This window comes from Vitis riparia, chromosome 5, assembly GCF_004353265.1.
Source record: "Vitis riparia cultivar Riparia Gloire de Montpellier isolate 1030 chromosome 5, EGFV_Vit.rip_1.0, whole genome shotgun sequence".
Lineage (NCBI taxonomy): Eukaryota > Viridiplantae > Streptophyta > Magnoliopsida > Vitales > Vitaceae > Vitis > Vitis riparia.
This window is the reverse complement of record NC_048435.1, coordinates 23,995,164-24,017,720: the sequence shown is the minus strand read 5'-3', so window position 1 is coordinate 24,017,720 and position 22,557 is coordinate 23,995,164. Positions and strand designations below refer to the sequence as shown.

The 22,557-nt window shown below is 33.3% G+C and overlaps 1 protein-coding gene across 1 annotated transcript; it reads left to right on the top strand.

Annotated features, from left to right (window-relative positions):
* Positions 1–12,322: 12,322 nt before the first annotated feature.
* On the top strand, positions 12,323–22,096 carry LOC117914708 (integrin-linked protein kinase 1-like). Its single transcript, XM_034830154.1, has 12 exons — positions 12,323–13,047; positions 14,245–14,319; positions 14,405–14,509; positions 15,925–16,010; positions 16,553–16,673; positions 17,808–17,887; positions 17,999–18,061; positions 18,168–18,289; positions 19,271–19,356; positions 19,764–19,888; positions 20,660–20,791; positions 21,694–22,096. Exons 1-12 carry the CDS (start codon positions 12,631–12,633, stop codon positions 21,698–21,700), a joined length of 1,419 nt encoding a protein of 472 aa, XP_034686045.1. The 5' UTR covers positions 12,323–12,630; the 3' UTR covers positions 21,701–22,096.
* Positions 22,097–22,557: the final 461 nt, after the last annotated feature.

Genomic DNA, 22,557 nt, shown 5'->3' with positions numbered 1-22,557 from the left:
TTTTTTGAAAAGTCACATATCCAAACCGATATACAAAAGCATAAAACTTTCTAAATATAGGTGATGATATCTATAAAGATTAATCTTCTATATATACACCACACGAGGGGATATGTAGGAATCCAAATTTGTGATCTTCTACATTGTGGGTCTTCTTGATTCATCATTTAACTTTTATTGATATCATGTACCATTTGGACGGAGGATATATAAGAATTCAATTTTGTCAACAACTCATGCTATGATCTTCTCATCATAGGTCCTTTTGCTTCTCCATTTGACTTTTATTATTCAAGTAGCATTTGGATCGAAGTGACTGTATAGGAATGATTATGAGAAATTCTCCTAGTTTTTAAGAATCCCTAAATACTTAATTTTAATAATAAAACATGTTTTAGCTCATTTCAAAACACTATGAAATGGGCTCTCACCATGGTGCTTATTATTCATACTAATTTATTAGGTCCGTTTGGGTATTGTTTTTAAGAACAGTTTTTAGAAAACAAAAAAACTAGAAAATATAGTATTTTCAAATAACATTTTTTAGTTGTTCAATTGTTTTTGCTTGTTTTTTTGGAGCAATTTTAAAAAATAATTATACAAACATATATAATAACTAAAAATAAAGTTATGAATGTAAAAATTATTTTTAAAACATATTTAAAATTATTAAAAATAAGTTAAAAACATTTTAAGTCCCCGAACATATTCTTATCTTATAAAATATTATATAACAGTTTTCAAAAATTATTTTTAAAAACTATTTTAAAAAACTATTTTAACAAATAATTACCAAACAAATAAAGCACTATTTTATTTTTTTCTTTTAAGGATATTTCCACTCTTTAACCCAAAAGTTCACCGCTATTTGAACAGTATGCTAATATATTCTTCACATTGATGTCCTGTTTTGGGTCTCAAAAGGCGTGTTTGTGGCATAAATATCTATTACTCATGTTGGAAAGTCTCATATAGCAATTAACCAAACACCACTATGAGTAGCTAAATTCCACAATGTTGCCCATGTTTTAGTGCCAAGTTGAAACGAGTCGCATGTAATGATGCTTTCAAAGAAATCAATAAACCAATTCTCACGTCTCAAGCTTCTTTTAAGTCCCGCTTTTTATAATTATAGTGTTTGAAGATTTAGGGGTTTCCACCTTTTTCCTTTTTGATCAATCAATAAGCCAATCGACAAGTCTCAATAAATTCTAATTTTTTTTAATTATAATATTTGAAACCATAAGATTTTTGCCCGTTTTCTTTGTATCATAACAAAAATAGTAGGATTTTTTTCTGATATCAAAGGATTGTATGAAAGAGTCCATTTGATTCTTGGGAAATACCAAGGATAGAAAAAAATGTTAAAAAAGTAGTTTTTTTATGTTTGGTTTTATTATGAAAAATATAAAAGAAAATATAATATAATTAAAATTAGTTAAAATTTTATGCATTTTAAAATTGTTTAATTTTTATATAATAGAGGATAATATGTTAAATGAATTTGAATAAATATATACAAAAATAATTTATTAAATTTTTTTTTATTTTTTTCCTTTCTTTTATTTTTCGTTTTTATTTTCTTTTTCTTTTTTATATTTTTCCTCAAATTTTCTCCGAACCAAACATAACATTAGAAAAACATTTTTACTAAAAGCACTTTAAATAAAAGTATTGTTAAATGTACTTTAAATATACAATAATTTATATTAATTTACTTAAAATTTACACAAAAGTAAAAAAAAAAATACTATTATTTGATAAAATTGTAACCTAAAGTTCAAATCAATTTATTAGGAGTGCGTTTGATAATGATTTTAGGAAATATTTTTAATCTTTTTAACATTTAAAAATTTTCATCTTTTAAGTACTAGAAAAATTATAAACACTTCCTAAAATCATTGTCAAACGTATTTTAACACTTGAATTATAAATTTTTTTCAAGTGTTAGAAATGCTAGAAATGCTTCCTAAAATCACTGTGTAGACCCCCTCAAGTAGGATGGGTTCTTTTCTATTATTTTTATTATTTTTTCTAGCCACCCTGAGAATGAGTCATTCTTGGGCAGCCAAAGGAGCTTGTAGGTGAAGGAAGAACAACTGGTGGATGAGCTGTTTTGGGCATACGGATGGGATGGGAGGAAAAGAGGGTTGAGAGCTAGTTGGAGCTATAGAGAGGACGACGGCTGAAGCAGGAGGCGGGTACCAGCATTGCATATTAGAAACGTTTCTTAAAATCATTGTCAAATATACTCTAAAAGTATGTGAGAAAATAAAGGCTATGCTTAAATGAAAAAAAACACTCAAGAGGGGGGTGAATTGGGTTTTTCAAAAACTTTTTCAACACAACAAATTTAAACACAATATAATAAAAAATAAAGAGATAGAGTTAGAGAATTCAAACTCCGATATTATAGTGGTTCGTCACTTCCTTGCCTACATTCACTCTCCTCAATCTCCTAACCGAGTGAGGGTTCCACTAGCTTGAAGCTTTAACCAAGCTTCCAATCCTTTACACTTGGATTTCAGCTCCAATGGGCTCTTACATAATCTCTTCAAGATTCAAACATCTTAAAGGTTTTAACACTCAAGTTCTACAAGAAATAATCCCTCAACCTAGCTCAAAGATAGCTCAAATACAAAACAAAGCTAGAATGACTCACAAGGGTGTACTAAAAGATATGCAAGTGATGATTTAATGCACTAAGAAAGAAATGAGAGCTTTTAACCCAAGAACAGGTAGGTAGATAATTGATTGCAAGTGTTTTCTATGTCATAAATGAAGATGAGCTCTCAATTTATAGGTTTCTAAACTCGAAAGCAAAGAAAAGCAAAATGCAGCCTCAACCGATTGAGCTGGGGGTCGATCGATTCACTAGCCGTTGGAGCATTTAATGCTTTGACAAGTTACCGTTGCCTCGACCGGACCTTAACCGGAGGTTGACCGAGAAGAAGGAAACCCCAACCGGGAAGAGGAAGCTATTGGATGAGAGAAAGTGTTTTTGGCACTCCTCGACCAGACCTCGACCGGCCAAGACCGGTTCCCCAATCGGTTGAGCTAGTTAGCCAGAGCCTTGACATGTTCAGCCTTTTGACCCCAAAAATCAATCTTTTTCAATTCCTTTCTTTTTTAACACTTAGGCAAAGTCTTTAGGTAAATTGATATGTCAATTTTGAAACGTTTTGCCTAAGGTACATTTGATAAAACTTAGGTTTTAATGAAATCAAAATTTTAAAGAATAAACCGAGTTTTCAAATATGCATGAAAAGGTATGAAAAACCTAAGTGCTAAAGAATAAACCGAGTTTTCAAAGATGCATGAAAATGTATGAAAAATCTAAGTGCACCCATGCATTCATCTTACATTCATTTCCTATAATCAAAAGTCTTCCAAAAGTCTCGATCTTGTATCCATTTGGTCCTTTGATGAATTTCCGAATTTATACATGAGATTCTTTACCATTCAAACCAATTAGTCACTTAATCATGATTTGTTATCATCAAAACCTGATTAGGAGAACCCTTGGGCTAACAATCTCCCCATTTTTTATGATGAAAAACCTTGGTTATCTAGGAGAGAAAGAAATCTCCCCCTCAAACCAATCATGGATCAATCAATTTAAAATTTACCAAGATAATCAGGACATGTGAATTTTCAATAAAAAAAACAATGTAAATCATGAAAATAACATATCATATATATATATATATATATAGTAAAGTCAAATGTACACGAAACATAAACATATGAAACAGATATGACAATGATATGCATGTAGGTCTCCTAGATCCTAAATATCTCTCCCATTTTGGCAACATAAAAAAGAAACAAAGGGGGTCTCGATGAAATCAAGGTTAAGGAGGTGGAGGTGGAAACACAGAGCGGAGGTAAGCCATCATCTCCTCATGCTGACTCTCAATGTGCTCAATCTTCTGCTGGAAATGATCAAATGCAGCCTGCTGTTGATCCATGTGATCCTCCATATGCTCAAATCTCTGCTGCAGATACTCAAACTGAGAAGTGAAGTTGGTCTGATACTGATCCATGCGATCCTCCATAGAGTAGAATCGAGTATCGCTGACTACAGCAAGTTCCTCCATGCAAGTACCAAGTGAGTTGATCTGAGCATATAAATCCATCCAAGGCGCATGATCAGGAGTGTGAGGTGCCTGATGAGGTGATGTCTCGGTGTGAGGAGGCTTAGTGAATGATGGCTGAGAAGATGGTCCCGCTATGTATGTCGGCTCAAACATCATCGGCTCTAAAAATGTGGCCTCAAATTGAACACCCTCGGACTGGAGTGGAGGGATGTCAAACTCGGGCTCTCCCTGCTCAAAATCTCTCTGAGGGTCTAACCCACCCTCCATCTCGCGAATCTCAACCTCCTCCTCTACTTCGGGATGCACCTGTCCCTGTCCTCGGGCCTATGCTGGTGGTCGCTCAGCTTTCCTAATCCAGGAGTCATCGGGGGCTTTCTCAAACTTCATTCACCCGAAAGACTGCTCATCATAAGTATCATAAATACTAGGGACCTCGAAGTCTGACTCTCTACTCAAATCAACCTTGACATCTTTGAATACTCTGGTGAGGAAGCGACCATAGGGGAGTACACGGGTCGTGTTCTCGCAGCATGATATCATGTGCATCATCATCAGATACCCCATGTGAATCCGTCTGCTTGTCAAAATGGAGTCCACAAGGAATGCCTCAAGGTAGGAGACCTCATCTCAGTGCCCACCTCGTGGCAGTAGGATGAAGCAAATCATGTGGTGAATGACTCGACTGCTCACAGTCATGCTATGTGTCAATGGTTTGCCCATCCCCTGGGCATCTGCAAGGCCGCACATCCTCTGAATAGCCTCTCTAGGCTCGAAACCCGACACAGTGGGCCAAGCCTTGGACTCTGCATGCTTGAAAAGCAATTATCATGGCCATCATATTTTGAAATATTTATAGTGTAAACATTATTACATCTATGGCCCATGAAAATGGTTTTATCATTTTGAATATCCTTGATGATGCAATGAGATGCTTCAAAAATCACTTTAAAACGTTTGTCACAAAGTTGACTAATGCTTCAAATGTTATGTTTTAAACCATCCACTAATAAAACACTTTCAATAAGAGAGGATATGTCATTACCAATGTTGCCTTGGCCAATGATTATTCTTTTTGCATTGTCTCCAAATGTGACATATCCTCCCTTTCTCTTTGTAAGGAATGCAAACTTGGATTCATCCCTAGTCATGTGTCTTGAGCATCCACTATCCAAGAACCACTTATCCTTCTTTGAACCCTACAAAATAAAATTCAAGTTGATTTAGGTTCCCATATCTTTTTGGGTCCTTGAGGGTCAATGACCTTGGATTTTTCAATCCAAACTTTTTTAGCTTTTCCATTTGAATTCTTTTGAGAACCATTTCTTAAGGGACATGTACTACTATGTGTCTTCCTCTTCCACAAAAATTGCAAGTGGTAGAAGGACTTGAACTTGAGGATTCTTTTACAAAATAGTTTTTAAAATACTTTTGATTTTTTGAAGATTTGAATCCTAGCCCTTGTATGTCAAAAACACATTTTTGGCTAGCTAAAATCATTTCAAAATATTTTTGTTCACAAGAAAAAATTGAAAGAGAGAAGGTCAACCATTCATTTTTCTTTTTCAAAATCTCATTTTCATTTCTCAAAATCTCATTTTCTTTTTCAATATGGGTTTTAGAAATTTCAACAATTGAAAATTTTTCTTTCACTTCTTCAAGTTCTTGAATTTTCTTTTTGAGAGAATTATTTTTAAAATTAAGTTTTTCAAAATCCTTATATAATTCTTCAAAAACATCATGCATATCTTCATCACTAAAATTAGAGTTTACCTCATCAAGTTCATCTATTGCCATGAAGCACATATTTGCCACTTCTTTCTCATTTTCTTTTTTGGAGAATTCTTCACTTGCACTCCAAGTGGCCATCATTGCCTTCTTCATTCTTCTCTTGGCTTCACTTTTGTAGAGAGGACAATCATATTTAATGTGTCCCATTTTTTTGCATTTGAAACACACCAAATCTCTTTTCTCTTCTCATTTGTCCTTATCACCATGAGATGAAGATTCATTTTTAAAAAAGTCTCTTTTAGAGGTGAACTTTCTTCCTCTAAACCTTTCACCATTCATGTATTTGTTGAGTTTTCTTGTGATGAGGGCTAAATCATCATCTTCTTCACTTGGTTTTTCTTCTTCAACATCTTCTTCTTCCTTAGTTATAGATTTGAGAGCTATGCTCTTCTTCTTTTTATCTTCACCCTCTTATAGCTTCTTTTCCAAATTGATCTCATATGTCATTAATGACCCTATGAGCTCCTCCATAGGTAACTTGGTCAAGCCTTTTGCTTCTTAAATTGCAGTGACCTTTGTATGTCACTTTGATGGAAGTGACCTCAATATCTTCATCACTTTTTCGAATTCCTTGTAGGTCTTTCTCAATGCTTCAAGATCATTGACAATGTCGATGAACCTAGTAATCATCTTAACAATAGTCTCATTTTCTTTCATTATAAACAATTCATAGTTATGAACAAGTATATTTATTTTTTACTCTTTCACTTGATTTGTTCCTTCATGAGTTATTTCAAGTAATCTCCAAATTTTTTTATCCGATTTACATTGACATATTCAATTATATTCATTTCTATCCATAGCACATTGCAAAGTAAAAATAGCCTTAGCATTTAATTGAAAATTTCTTCTATCAAGCTCATTCCATTCTTGCTTAGGTTTTGGAACCAAGACTCCATCAACTAGTTTTGTATGAAAAGTTGGGTCATCTTCAATGACGTCCCATACGTTTAAATAGGTTGATTGTAAATACCAAATCATTCTAATTTTCCAATAGGGATAATCGGTTCCCGTAAAAAATGGAGCTCTATATTTTGTAAAATTTTCAGTTTGAGATGAGCTTGATAGAATAGTCATTTCCTCTTAGACGATTAAGTCTTAAACAAGAGGCCTAAGTCTGATACCAAGTGAGAAAATAAATGCTATGCTTAAATGAGAAAAATACCCAAGAGGGGGGTGAATTGGGTTTTTCAAAAACTTTTTCAACACAACAGATTTAAGCATAATATAATAAAAAATAAAGAGATAGAGTTAGAGAATTCAAACTCAGATTTTATAGTGGTTCGACACTTCCTTACCTACGTCCACTCTCCTCAATCTCCTAACTGAGTGAGGGTTCCACTAGCTTGAAGCTTCAACCAAGTTTCTAATCCTTTACACTTGGATTTCGGCTCTAAGGGGCTCTTACACAATCTCTTCAAGATTCAAACCTCTTGAAGGCTTTAATACTCAAGTTTTACAAGAAAAAATCCCTCAACCTAGCTCAAAGATAGTTAAAATACAAAACAAAGCTAGGATGACTCACAATGGTGCACTAAAAGATATGCAAGTGATGATTTAATGCACTAAGAAAGAAATGAGAGTTTTTAAGCCAATAACAGGTAGGTAGAGAATTGATTGCAAGTGTTCTTTATGTCATAAATGAAGAGAAGCTCTCAATTTATAGATTTCTAAGTTCGGGAGCAAAGAAATGCAAAAAGCAACCTCAATCGATCTAGCTGAGGGTTGATCGGTTCACTAGCTGTTGGAGCATTTAATGCTTTGGCAGGTTACCGTTGCCTCGATCATACCTCGATCGAAGGTCGACCGGAAAGGAAAAAACCTCAACCAGGAAGAGGAAGCTACTAGATGAGAAAGAGTGTTTTTGGTACTCCTCGACCGGACCTCGACCAGACAAGGGCAATCGGTCAACCCGATCAACCTGTTCCCCAACCGGTTGAGCCGATTGGCCAAAGCCTCCACCGGTTCAACATTTTAGCCCCGAAAACCTGTCTTTTTCAATTCCTTTCTTTTCTAACACTTAGGCAAGGTCTTTAGGTAAATTAATATGACAATTTTGAAACGTTTTTCCTAAGGTACATTTGATAAAACTCGGGTTTTAATGAAATCGAAATTTTAAAGAATAAATCGAGTTTTCAAAGATGCATGAAAAGATATGAAAAACTTAAGTGCATCCATGCATTCGTCTTACATTCGTTTCCTATTATGAAAAGTCTTCAAAAAGTCTCGATCTTGTATCAATTTGGTCCTTTAATGAATTTCTGAATTTATACATGAGATTCTTTACCATTCAAACTAATTAGTCACTTAACCATGATTTGTTATCATCAAAACCTGATTAGGAGAACCATTGGACTAACAATACGTTTGATAGTGATTGTGCAAAGTGTTTTTAGTCTTTTTAACTTTGAGAATATTTATTTTTCAAGTATTAGAAATAATAAAAACACTTCTCAAAATCATTGTCAAATACACTCTAAAGCTCATTTGGTAATAATTTTAGGAAGCGCTTTTAATATTTTTAATACTTGAAAATTTTTATCATTCAAGTATTAGAAATGTTAGAAACGTTTTCTAAAATCACTCCAAAATTAGAGTGTGTTTGGGAGTGATTCTATAAAGCATTTATAGTATTTTTAGCACTTAAATAATAAATAAAAAATTGAGTATTAAAAATATTAAAAGCTCGTTTGGTTGTAATTCTAGGAAACATTTTTTACATTTCTAACACTTGAAATTTTTTATCAGTGTTAAAAATGTTTTTTATAATTACTATCAAACACATTTTAAAACAGTTTCTATAATAACTATTAAATGGAATATAAGAAAATGTTTTATAGTGATTTTAAAAAATATTTTTAATTTTTTTTAATACTAAAAAAAATAAAAATATATTTAAAAATGATTTTAGAAAATATTTTTAATATTTCTAACACTTAAATTATAAAAAAATTTAAGTATTAAAAATATTCCAAACCTTTACTAAAATCATTATGAAATGGGGCGTAAAAACTTTTTCTAAAATAACTGTCAGACACTGGGTGTTATCTATAATACACTTTCTTTTTCAAGCCCTACCAAACTATTGATGACAAGATAATCATATAATAAAATCTAGAAAAAAAAAAAAAAAAAATCGACCCTTTCGGCCGACCTCCTCTGAGACAACTACAAAAAGCAACTCATTGATTGATTCTCATTTTTAATCATTACCTACTTATCAAAAACACCAAAACACACGTCAGAAGAAGATTTGAGATTGGAACCCCGTAACCCTTGATTTGGACCTAAAGTAATGTGTTGGTCCTCCTTTTTGTCTTTTCAATGCGGGCTCATGACACGTGTCTCATCAACCTTGGCCCACAGTGAATGGTTTCCACGTGTTGGCAGTTATTGAGGATTTGAAGCCATTAGTTCGTGAGCCCTACAAGTCCATTGTTGTCGGGCCCACTGTATTGTTAATAGGCCCACCACAATCTCTTTCTGTCTTTCTCCCCTAAACCCTGCCGGTCCTTTTGGGTTGAAAAAAAGTAGGTATGGATCACCCGCGGTTCATATATTGAATTTAAATTATATTTAAAAAATATTTTGTTATTTTTTAATATTACTTTGACTCAGTCATAGGAACTACTCACATGGTTACTTTTCTAGAATGAGATAAGGATTCTCGAGAATTAGCTTATGGTAAGTTAAAATAATAAGTTTGATAAGAACTTTTTTGTACTCTAATAGTATTTTTTAAAAGTTCATAACTTAATTGATTATTGCAAAACCCTAATCCAACTTATATAATTATAATATTTCTTAAATTCCATAGCACCAATAATATTTTTTAAATTATAATCTTTGACTTATATGTTAATTTTTAGCATGTGTTTTGAAGTAATTTAAAAAAGTGTTTTTAACTTAAAATATGTTTTTTTTTTTAAAAGGTGTTTAATAAAATGTAAAAAACACTTTGAAAAAAAAATTATTTATAATATTTTACAAAAAAAACACTTTATGAATGATTTTTTTCAATTTTTTAAAAATATTTTCATGAAATATATTTTAAATAAAAAGACTATCAAATACATTCTTAATCAAAATTAAAACAAAATATTATCCCAAACATGCTTTAGAACTATTTGAGAGTTGTAATTATGATTTTTTTTTTTAATATGAATGATTTTAGGTTATAAGTGCTTTTTTTAATTTTTGGATTAAAAAAATGTTTTTTTAAGTGTTATAAAACATTTTTATTGCCCCGATAATCTACCCAATACTATTTCTATCGAAAACACTTTTATAAAAAATTAGACAATGTTTGGAGATGAACTAAGGTACATCTAAAAATGATTCTTTTAAGGGTTAGTAATATTTTTACTTTTAAAAAATTTATTGAATGATGATGTTTTAAATACTAGAAAAATCAATTATGATCGTTCAAACCATTATTTGATAGATATTTATTTAAAAAATCATTTTTTTCTCATATTTAATATTAAATATATTTGAGTTATTTATTTATAAAATTATTATCAATAGAAACAAAAAGATAAAAGTTAAAAGCACTTTTTTATAATAATAATTCATATAATTAACTTTATTTTTTATAAAATGATTAATTTCATTTATCTTTTTTCAAATTTTGGTTAAATACATTAATTTTTAATAAGTTTAAAATTTTATTAAATATTTTTTATATTTTTATTTATTGAGATATGAAAATAAAAAAATTAAAAAAAAAAAAGGTAAAAAGCACTTTTACGGATAATAATTACACATGATTATTTTTTGGCCGACTCATTTCAATTGAGTGGATAAGAAGAAGATTTGAAAAAAAAAAAAAGGTGAAAAGCACTTTACGGATACCAATTACACGTGATTATTTTTTTCGTCGGACTCATTTCAATTGAGCAGAAAAGTAAGATTCGGTGATTTGTTTGACTATAAAAAGGCCGAGTCATCATACCTAGGCATGACCCTTTACTGACAGGGGCAGTTTTGGTAATTCAAGAGCACAACATTTATTGTAAATTAAATCTTCAAATATCTCTAAAAACTCCCACGTGTCGAATTTGCATTGTTCACTGTAGCGACAGTGTCGTTAGAAACCGCCGGCGGTCCATGGAGTATGGTTAACGTTGAAGAGCTCAAAGTCGTTGTTGGGATAATAAAAGAAAGCGACCGCGGAATTTAACCATCCACATAAATATAAATAATAAATTAAATATGAAAATTCCATAAAATCGTTCGATTAATAATAATAATAAAATCATTATCAAAATCACATCAGGGTGGTTGAATTTCAAAATCATTAAATTATTACAGTTCTTTTATTGATTTATAACAAATTATTCGTAGTCAACGTGTTTCTTCATTTTCAAGATTTCTTTCCCTTTTTTTTTTCCTTTAAAAAGATATGATCCCACTATGCCGACCGACATCAGTTGTAACTTTACAATAAAATGATTAGAATTTTTCATTCAAAATGAAACAATTTTTCCAAAATTAGAAACTAAAATTTTTAAAAATAGGGTATAAAAAAATAGCACTTAATGTAATGATTTTTCTTAATTTCAAATATAGAAAAAATATTTATAACAAAAACTGTTTTTTTATTTAAATTTTTTTTTTAAATATATTAAAAATAATAATAATAATAATTGAGAATATTTTACATGATATGCATATGAATTCGAACGTGTTTGATAATAATTTTAGAAAGTGTTTATAATTTTTTTAATATTTAAAATTTTTTATTTTCTATAATCATTTTTAAACTTACCCGAAAATCAGACTTAAAAACAATTTTTCAAATTTGAGTTATGGTCTTAGGGATATGAGTTTAAGAGATATTATTTAAAAAATGTTTGAAAATGATGTGTAAATTTAAGAGTATTTTGGACAATTCTTTTACCGGGTAATTTTAATTGTAAAATATGATTTAAAATAAAAATTATGTACTTAATAAAATTTAAAAAATATTTTTAAAAATTTTAAAAATCACTTACAATATTTTATGAAATAATACTTAATAAATAATTTTAATAATAGCACTTTGATTAAAAATGTTGTCAAAAACATTTTAAGTTTCAATAGTATTTTAAAAAAAATGCTTCTAATATAAAATATGTTTTAAAAAAAAAAGATCAATAAAATTTAGAAAATATTTTTAAAAAGTCGGAAGAATGTGATATTTGGAGGAAATTACTTAATTAGAAACTATAATGTTTTAAATTATTTAATTTAAATATGAAATATATATTAACTCTAAATATTTTTTATTTTTTATTTCTTCCAAATTCCCTGACAACCCAACATAGGGGTTGCGGAGTTGTAATTTATAAATGAACGAGAGGAAGATGGTGACAGGGATGATATATCATAAATGACATACATGCGAGGAGCAGTAAGGTATGGGAGTGGCTATAAATACCGATATATTAACTAACCTCTCGGACAAGTGTGTGGAGGCTCCTTTATTTGCTTCTTCCTCACAAAACTCCATCGTCCTACTCGGCGACTCCTCCTTCCTCTTCGGATCTCTTTTCTCTCCGCAACGACCATCTTCATCTTCTTCAATCTCATCAATGTTGATCTAACTCTCAAACCACAGCTCCGCATCGAGAGCCTCGCATCATCGAAGCTCTCGATCGAGCTCATCATCGTCTTCTCCATCTCTCAATCCACTCTGCTGTGTCTGTGTGTTTTTTTGGTATGAACTGATCAAGTGTTGGCAAGCCGTTGAATTGTGGATATGGAGATTGCGGCTCAGCTGAAGCGAGGCATCTCGCGCCAGTTCTCCACTGGATCGTTGCGGAGGACCCTGAGCCGGCAGTTCTCGCGGCAGTCGTCGCTGGATCCGCGGAGGACCAATCTGAGGTTCAGCTTAGGGAGGCAATCGTCGTTGGATCCGATTCGGCGGAGCCCGGTGAACGAGGAGCTATCGGTGCCGGAGAATCTGGATTCCACCATGCAGATGCTGTTTATGGCGTGTAGAGGGGATGTGAAGGGAGTGGAGGATTTGTTGAACGAAGGCACTGATGTGAACAGCATCGATTTGGATGGCCGCACTGCTCTGCATATCGCGGCCTGTGAAGGTCAGATTGAGGTAGTTAAGCTCCTGCTCAGTCGGAAGGCCAACATCGATGCTCGTGACCGTTGGGGGAGTACGGTACATTTCTTTATTCTCTGTCTTTTTTCTTTTTCGCTGCTTCTGGTAGGAGCATAATGCTTTTTCAAGTGAGTTGTTGGAATTGCCTTTTTCGGACAAACCAGATAATATACCTTATAATTTATGCGTTGTGTGTTTTTGGGTTTCTTTGACGATCTCATGGAGAAATAAGTTTTTGAAAAATTGAATCAATTAATAATTTAGACTGAATTGAACCTAAGGGATCAGTTGGATTTTCCAGTTGTGTTGCGCAATGGGTGAAACCCAGTCTGCAAACAAAGAAAACTACCAACCAGAAAAGGAAAGGAAATAAAGAATAGGAGTACAGTTGAATTATACCACAGTGGGCAAACATGCAAAAGTTTTTGGTTCCGAGGCAAACACTAGATGCATGGTCGCAAAGTGCTACTCATCATGAATGAATTTCCCAATATTCACAAAATTAAAGGCCCTCGTGCCATGATCATTGGATTCATGAAACCCATTGGTGATGAGTAGCATTGCTCTTTTCCTTTTCAGTTTCTCATCTCTTGTGCTTGTAATCCTCAATGCAAAAGTATAATAAATGAAAGCTGAATTTGGAGAATTTTGAGAACTTTTAACAGGGTGGAGCCTATAAAAATAATTGATTTTAATTAGTGCTAATACTTTGGAAAACACTTTAGGGAATGTTGGGACTCAATTAATTCTCTTTTTTCCTCATCCTTGAAGTCTGCCATCAAAATAAATCTTCTTGTACTTCTCAATCCCCGTCAAATTATGATTGGGATTGTAAATGCAGACATGTGATGGAACAGTATATTTCATGAGATTGAATTGAGAAGTGAGGTATTGCGGGAAACGCCCAATGGGTTTGAGGATGAGGATGACTGAAACAGAGGGGATACCTAACCAATAAGCATAAAGTAGTCATATGTCTGTCATTAAGTGTTGTTCTTGTTCCTGCTTATAAGGATTGTGATGCACAAAAGTTGCCTTCCATTTTTTATTGGAAATATGAAACATTGAAACCTACTGTTGTTATAGCATATCTCCTCTTTCTCATTGTTCCAGCTTTGTTTTCCCAGGTTTAAAATTATAGTGGTACTTTGTGTTGCCAAGATACCGAAAGCTGCAGCAATTAACAATTTTTTGTGCTACATGTGCTACCTATATTCTACTGTGAATCATTCAATAAAGTGTTTGTTATTTGAACAGGCAGCTGCTGATGCTAAATACTATGGAAATGTAGAAATTTATAATATTTTGAAGGCTCGAGGAGCCAAAACTCCGGTAAGGGATGTACTTTTCTCTGGTTTTTTGTTCAAAGTTAATGCCTTTCTGATCATATATGTAAATGCATTTTCCATGTTTCCAGAAAATCAGGAAGACGCCAATGGCTGTTGCAAATCCTCGAGAAGTTCCAGAGTATGAGCTTAATCCATTAGAGCTTCAGGTCCGCAAAAGTGATGGTATCACAAAGGTATATCCCTGTTGTCTTTACTATCAGTAGATTGGTGTTGTTTTTGGAACTCACGTGTGTTATAATTTCCAATAGTTAAAAATGTACTGTATTTTGTGGATGATAGGTTTTGTACACCTCCACAGTTGTTGCAAAGTGTATTCTCTTTTGTCTCTCTCTCTCTCTCAAGTCTATGAAGAGTTTGTTTTTATATGTTAAAACTTAACCATAAAGCCAGTACTTTGAACTGATTTTTTTTATCAGTAATTAAGGATGTGATTGGAGATTGTAAGTTACAATTTCCTCTGCATTTGAGGTAAAGAAACAGAGATCTTGTTGCTATAGATGTTGCATCAAAAGCAGTTGAAATGGCATAGCAATTCAACCCTGGTTTTCTATGGTTAACCCTGGCTCATAGAAAGATACATTTTCAATTCGTTATTATGAATTTCCTGGAGGAAGATAGCGGAGTTACCTTTCTTTTGTGATCTCTATTTCCTTACAAAAAGAATTCTGAGGAAAATGAGCTGAATTTCCTGGCAAAGTTTGCATCTTCTACACTGAGTTTTCTTCTAGGAAGAATATGGCCATTCATGATGCAGTAGCTATGAGGAATCATGCGTATGTCTCATTATTTCATCTTCTTGCATTTGCCATGTTGAATCACTTCCTATTAGATCTAGATTTTGACTTTTGACTATTTGTAAATCATCTCTAGGGTTTCTATTCTGTTGTTCATGCTGATTATTTATTGGCATTGGATTCTTGAAGACGCTTTTGTTAATCTTACGTAGTCATGTTTTGGATGTATGACTGATATTTCTGTTGTCTATTTTGTAAGTGCCAATTCTTGGTTTGTGCTATTGGGTAATACAGAAAGTATCAAGGAGAAACCTAGAATGTTTTTTACATTGTAAAAACTTTCCATCATTTCCAGGAATATATAGCAAACTTCTGTTCCTGGAGGTGTTATTCTGTGTTCAAGTTAAGAACATTGTAGTAGTTACAAAATGCATGAACCTTTTGAATTGATGAAGGGAGTATATCTAACTTGGCCGTAAAAGATCTCTTATTGCATGTGGGTGGTTTCTTTTCAATAGCCTTTGATTCTTAAAAGTCTATTTGTTTGTGTTGATGGTTGCTTCTACAGTTATATTCTCTTTTCTTTTTTCACCTGGTTGCGTGAGTTTGTTGTTTTTTGGTGAGGTCTGTGATCATCTTCTTTTTATTAGAATCACAACAGCCTCAACATCTTGATGAATCACTGGGTGTGGTTGCTAGCTTTCATGATAGCTTTTCATGGTAGAGCTGTGTGATATCATTCTTCCTTTTCCTCAGCTTTCTATCATAATTAAGATTTTTCAATTATGTCTTCTTGAATACATCCTAACTTCTGGATATTTAGATAATAGATATTCTTGAATCCTTCTTGACAGGGATCATACCAAGTAGCTAAATGGAATGGTACAAAGGTTTCTGTAAAGATACTTGATAAGGACAGCTATTCAGACCCCGAAAGCATGTAAGTTGTCATTTTTTTTTTTTCTAGAAATTCGTGTTGATTGTTCTTGAACTCATCATGCTATAATTCCTAAGATTTAAAAATTAAGCTATAATTCTGTATTGTTGCTATATTTTAAGTAAGAAATGGTAACAACTTGTGGAAAGCTGGATTAGTCAGTCTCATGATCTTCTTGTTAGAAGCTCCAAGTAACTGGACATGACCATCCTATCCTGAACTGTTCTTGCATAAGTGATTTTGTAACTGTTTACTAAGTGGTGAAGCTTTTTTATAAAATAAACCAGTGAATGGAAGTATAAGTACTCTGAGACATAATGTTATTCAGTGAAGCATCCATGCCCACACACACATTTGTTTTCAGTACTTCTAGTTTAGTGTTCACATTGCTCAACCAAGATAATTTTGTTGCTGTTTGAGTTGCTCCACAGTCATTACTTACTAGGATTTGTATTTAAAAGCATGATAGAATTTATTGGCTTATCAACTTTTGTTATTATGTAGCCCTCACATTATATTTTATTTTTGTATGCTTTCTCAAACAGAAATGCTTTCAAATATGAGCTAACCTTATTAGAAAAGGTCCGGCATCCAAATGTGGTTCAGTTTGTTGGAGCTGTTACCCAAAATATACCCATGATGATTGTTTCAGAGTATCATCCGAAAGTAAGCATCTCTCTCTCTCTCTCTCCACAACACACACATATCTTCTTTCTCTCTCTACACACACACACATACCTGTCTACCTACATCCTGTATGTATGAGTAATGTGGACACCCACATACAGACTGTGCCATGAGTCACAGCTGTAATCCTAGAGGAAATTTTGCTCTGTAAAGGGAATCACTCCCATTTCTTACAGGCTTCTTTTCCGTGGAAGCACTTTGCTGGCTCACCTGAATGGACAGAATGACACGCAAACCTCTGATCAAGCATTTCCTCCATAATTCTGTTCCTTCCATATTAGTCTGAGTACTCACTCATGGGCAAGGTTAAAGACCTACCAAAAGAAGAAAAAAATATAAAGAGAGAGAGAGGGAGAGAGAGAGAGAGAGAGAGAGAAGGAGAAGAAGAAGAAGCTAAAGCTACAGACAAGCAGGCTGGGTGGCTTGGTTTCGTACAGAAGAACAGACATGTCTGAAGGGAAGGCAGAAGCATTATTCTCTATAATCAACTTAAGCAACACATGCAACCTTTTCATTTTGGTAAAGCATGGATAGCAGTGAAAGTGAACACCTTTATCATCTCTTGAAACTTCTACCTAAACCTTTCAGACCAGACCAGACCTCTTAAAACACCTGTAACATCCATTGCACTTTCACTTAGCAAGGGGATTCCCAAGGGTCCATGCCCTTCTGTCAGTAAGTATCATTGATAAAATGTAATAGGACTATTAAAATCAAAGATTCCAGAACGAAATAAGGAAAGCATGAACCTTCATCCTCTAGTAGCCGGTTACAAAGAACTTTTGCTGAACCTTCTATTCACTAGGAATTTTTGCTACCTTAAGTGGATGTGTATGAGACACATTGAGATACTAGTGTTATCTTTGCTCTCCTCAATAGCACCCTTTTGATTGTTTAGGTATGCTGGAGATAGTAATCATGCTGCCAAAGTTTTCAATTTTTATGAGTTCAGAAAACTGTTGTTTCGTTAGGATATGTTTTTCCTTGGTGAAGTTCTTTTATTTACACGAGGAATTGATCTTAAAAAGCTTTCAAAATAGAGTGTATTTAGTTGATAGAATTTATTTATATCCCTATCCTATCTTATGGGCTGATGTTGATGGTTATTTTTAGGGTGACCTGGGAAGCTATCTTCAAAAGAAAGGGCGTCTATCTCTATCTAAAGCTCTAAGATATGCTCTTGATATTGCCAGGCATGTCTATATGCAGAATAATATTGTGAAATGCTTGTAGTGCTAGTGAATTACTCTCTGAATCACCAACTTGTACATATTGTGATGTCTAGATCAATTTCTTGGTATCAGGGGCATGAATTATCTACATGAATGCAAACCAGACCCAGTTATCCACTGTGATTTAAAGCCAAAGTAAGACAACCAAATGCAAAAGTTAATTTCATGTCTCGTGCAACTGTAAATTAAATATTGGATGATGTACTGTTCTTTAATATTTGAAATTTTCGCAAGGTGCCAGAAATATTTTGCTGGATAGTGGAGGTCAGTTGAAGGTTGCCGGATTTGGTTTATTAAGGTTGTCAAAGCTGTCACCTGACAAAGTAAAATTAGCGCAATCAGGGAGTCACATTGATGCTTCAAGTAAGTTGTCATATTACATGGTGCAACAAACTTATCCCCTCTTATGCAATCAATTTTCCATAAATAACAGTGGATAGACTTTTTTCGATTCAACACTCCAATGTGAAATCTAGCTCAATCTACTTCTCTCTTGATAGTGATTCACATATGATTTACAAAATCCAAAAGTCAGCTCCTTTGTTAACTTTGTCTGTTATATACTTTTTGGATCACTTGGAAAGAGTGTAATAGAAGGATTTTTGAAGGTGTGCAGTGGTCTTGCATGGAGCTGAGAGATTTGTTTCTTAAGTCTTAATTTTTTTGGTCAGGCAGGGATTTGGGCTCTCACATGCTGTCTTTTTTGGATTTTCTAGATAACATGGGGATTGTTTAACCTAGTTTTGGTGTCTGATACATTGTGTGTACTTGAGTTGTGCCCCTTATTTTGCCTAAGTCCCACTTATAAATGCATTCTGTTTGTTTTCCAAAAATACAAAACAAATGTCTGGAGACGCTCTTTCTCAAAATGACTTCCTTCTCTTAGTTTCACTTCTGTTCTTGAGTAGGAATCGATGTGGTCATTGCTAGGGGCCCTCAATTAGGATTGGGGAACCATCAATATAGTAACCTCAATGTAGACCTAGAGTGTATGTAAAGTTATTCCTCTAAAGTTGATGATTGTGGAGAAAACATATTTTTGCGAGTATGAAAAAAATATAAAACCATTTATTTTGATCTTTTAAGATTATCATTCCATATCACTTGTGCATTCATTATATGTTCCTTTATGAATATCATTTACAAGTGCATAAGTACTGAAAGACCCAGTATTGAAGCTTAAAACATTCCATATCACTTAGTAATTTGACATATATGAAGTGCATCATAAAAAATTGACAGTGCAACTATCCACTTTACATCTGGCAACAGAAGCCTAGATTTCCTATTATTATGTTGCTGTTAGTTATTGTTTGATCGATAATTTTACCTTATTAATTGTAGATGTATATATGGCGCCTGAGGTTTATAGAGATGAACTATTTGACAGAAGTGTGGATTCATTCTCTTTCGGTCTCATACTTTATGAGGTACCTTCCTTTTAAATTTATTTCCCTGATAATACTTTCTCATATTCAAATGTTTGAAAGCAATTTTGTTAAGATGATTTTTTTACCTATCATAGGTGCCATATACATACTATTTTTCTTCTAGGCATACACATGTTGACACTCTTAAGTAACATGCATTTGACCAATTTTCCCAGTAGGAATTGAATTAAAATTCTCTACAAGAAGAAAGAATTGGCTTACTTGCTTATAAACCAATGGAATTTAGTCTTGTTTTCCTGTCACCCTTACATGGTGTCTGTAGGCAGTTCATCACTAATTTATTCTTTTGTATGAATACATCAAGCCAACATTTACATAACAGCTTTTTATTAGAACTTAGTTTAATCATTTGTTTCTTTTTTGGTATTTGTTTCCTATGGATTCAGATGATTGAAGGAGTACAGCCCTTTCACCCAAAACCTCCAGAAGAAGCCATCAAAATGATCTGTTTAGAAGGAAAGAGACCACCTTTCAAGAGCAAATCAAGAAGTTATCCTCCAGATTTAAAAGAGTAAGTTTTTTTTTTTCCCCCAAGATAAGTCGCCAAATTTGCTATATTTTAAGCTGTTCAACTCTCTCATGTGAGATGCACTTCTTTTAAAGCCAATTGTTTTGTTCTCCTTCACAAGTTTCTATTGCTAGTTCAGTGGAACTTTGTTAACTCAATAACTGAATCCTCTAATAGAAGCTGAGATATTTGCTTTAGTTGGAGGATGGTCAGGCATATTTGTCAGTATGTTGATGTCCCCATTGATACCTCCATTCTTTGTGTCATTACACACACATAAGATATATATTTACTAAAATTTGTGCACAAAATTTCCTTGTTTTGCCAGTTATTTCTATCATATTCCCTGTATTTCATAGCAATATGTGGACCAATATTGATATTTTGTTGCTTAATTTGGTGTCAGGTATTGTTGCAATAATTAGTTTTTTTTTACTTAAAAGGGTCTTTTGTGAAAATCCAGGTCCTAGTGTCAGGTTTAGGAGGGATGATGAAAGCCAATTCCTTCAGAGCACAGTGATGCCCTTTATCATTGCCTTTTCGTTATTGCTATTGTTCAATACTTGTATTTTTGCTCCCTTTGTAACTGATTTCCTTCCAGTCAAGTTTAAGATTTATAAGTTTTCACTACTTAATAGTTGAGATTTCTGCAACAAGGTGAACAATCTCAAATGAAGTTATCAGCCACCAGATTTTTCCCATCTTCCTATTGAAGTTAAAAAAAAGAACGAAGGAATTCTCATGTTCTTTTATATTACATTTATCCAAATGCAGGTTGATCGAGGAATGTTGGAATCCGGAACCTGTTGTTCGGCCAATCTTTTCTGAGGTCATAGTACGGTTGGATAAAATTGTTGGACATTGCTCTAGACAAGCATGGTGGAAAGACACTTTCAAGCTTCCTTGGTACGTATCCATTACCAAATATCTCCTATTATGTTTTTGATAGAAGAATCCATATCAAAGATTCTAGGTTCAAGTGGGGTGACTTCCATAAATTTATCATCAACAACTTGAATTGGTTGGAAACTTTTTCTGTCGAGAATTTGATGCATCACTAAACTAACCGTACACTCTGCAAACCTCTTTTATTGAAGCTCGAAACCAGCTGTTTCTAAAGTGTAATAGAATATTTTTTTCTTGATAGAGATTTTATTAATATCTTGCCCCTCATTTCTCAAAGAGATGGAGCCAAACTGTCCTAAAACTCATCTCTCTTCCATCACATTGCATTTATAGAGCTAAGCATGCCAAATGAACCACCCATTTGGATTGACTTTGTAATGATCCATTCCCTTATATTGTCCGTTTTTGGTCCGATGGACCCTCGTAGTTTTAAAATGGGTCACCACAGTTAAAAAGAACCCATTACATATAAAGTGTAAGAAACTTCTTCCTCTATTCGATGCGGGATATCACATTCACCCTCTCATGCAGACACAATAATATCTCATATCTAGTAGGGAAAAAGTTCCTAGCACTATTTATTGTGGGCTCCTCTTGAGTCATAATTGTCTACATGAGGTAATATCTAAATGGGAGGGAGTGGATCATTAGAAAAATGTGATATCCCATGTCAAAAAGGGGAAGTAGTTCTTGACACTATATATGTAATGGTCGCCTTTTAGCTGTGTAAAACACCTTTTAAAACCATGAAGATCCAAAACAGACAATATTTACATGGGAAGAAGTGTCTTACCTCTCTTTTTTGGGTTGTCAATTGTCTAAATTCCGAGCTTACATACCATTCTACTATGGCCTGTTTCTTTTCTTTTGGCACATAATGATGGTGATACTGGCACCTGCAGGAAATAAGAGGGCACGTTCAGTTCCACAGAGAATGAAAAAAAAAGACGAGAAAGAGAAAGAGGGGATCTCCATAGACCTCTAAGAGTTTTGGGAGCTTTTTATGTTGCACTGTTATTATGAACTAAATAAGAAAGGATCTCGGGGTAAATTCTAAGTCAAGCCTAAAGTCGAAACAACCGTTTGCCTTTCTTCTGTCTCCTCAAGGAGTTGGTGAAAAATCCTTTTTTGTATAAATAGACAAAACGAATAAGTTTATCTGTAATTGTAATTTGCAACATCTTCCTCTTCCTCTCCACGACTCAGCACCTTCTAGAGACCAATCATATTGTGACCAGCTCTCAGAGAGCTCTGCTTCTCTTCTTATTTCTGAATCTCCACCTGAAAATTGTGTTTGTTTGAAAATTTTGTTCTGAAAATATGTTTTTTTGGAACAAAGTTGAAGTGTTTTTACTTTTTACTTACTTTTATAATGATTTTAATTAATAATAAAAAATTGAGAACTATTACCAAATTGTCAAATATACCCTTCGGCGGTCTGAATTCAGTGGCTGTTGCTTCAAGGTTGGATGTATTTAATGATGTTTTAATTTATAAAATAAGAAAATGAGGTGGCAATGGATTAGAAAGAAGGGCAATCTGAAATCTTTAGCATTGTATGGTTCACACCTCTGACACTATAAGCTGTCATTGCTGGTGCTTCCTTCAAGAGGAGATGGTGTTAGCATTTTTTGATTCACACTTGAAATAGGGTTTTATTACCATCTTTAGTCATATTTATAACTCAGATCCAATTCCAATTGAGGAGTTTTGGTCTTTTATACATTTAAATTTGATAATTTAAATAAATATTAAATTGGATTTGG

Excerpts from the sequence above, each read along its gene's own strand:
- LOC117914708 (XM_034830154.1), top strand. The coding sequence starts at position 12,631 with ATGGAGATTGCGGCTCAGCTGAAGCGAGGCATCTCGCGCCAGTTCTCC. Across the intron at positions 13,048-14,244 it reads GTGACCGTTGGGGGAGTACG|GCAGCTGCTGATGCTAAATA; the intron begins GTACATTTCTTT and ends TTATTTGAACAG. Across the intron at positions 19,889-20,659 it reads TATCCTCCAGATTTAAAAGA|GTTGATCGAGGAATGTTGGA; the intron begins GTAAGTTTTTTT and ends ATCCAAATGCAG.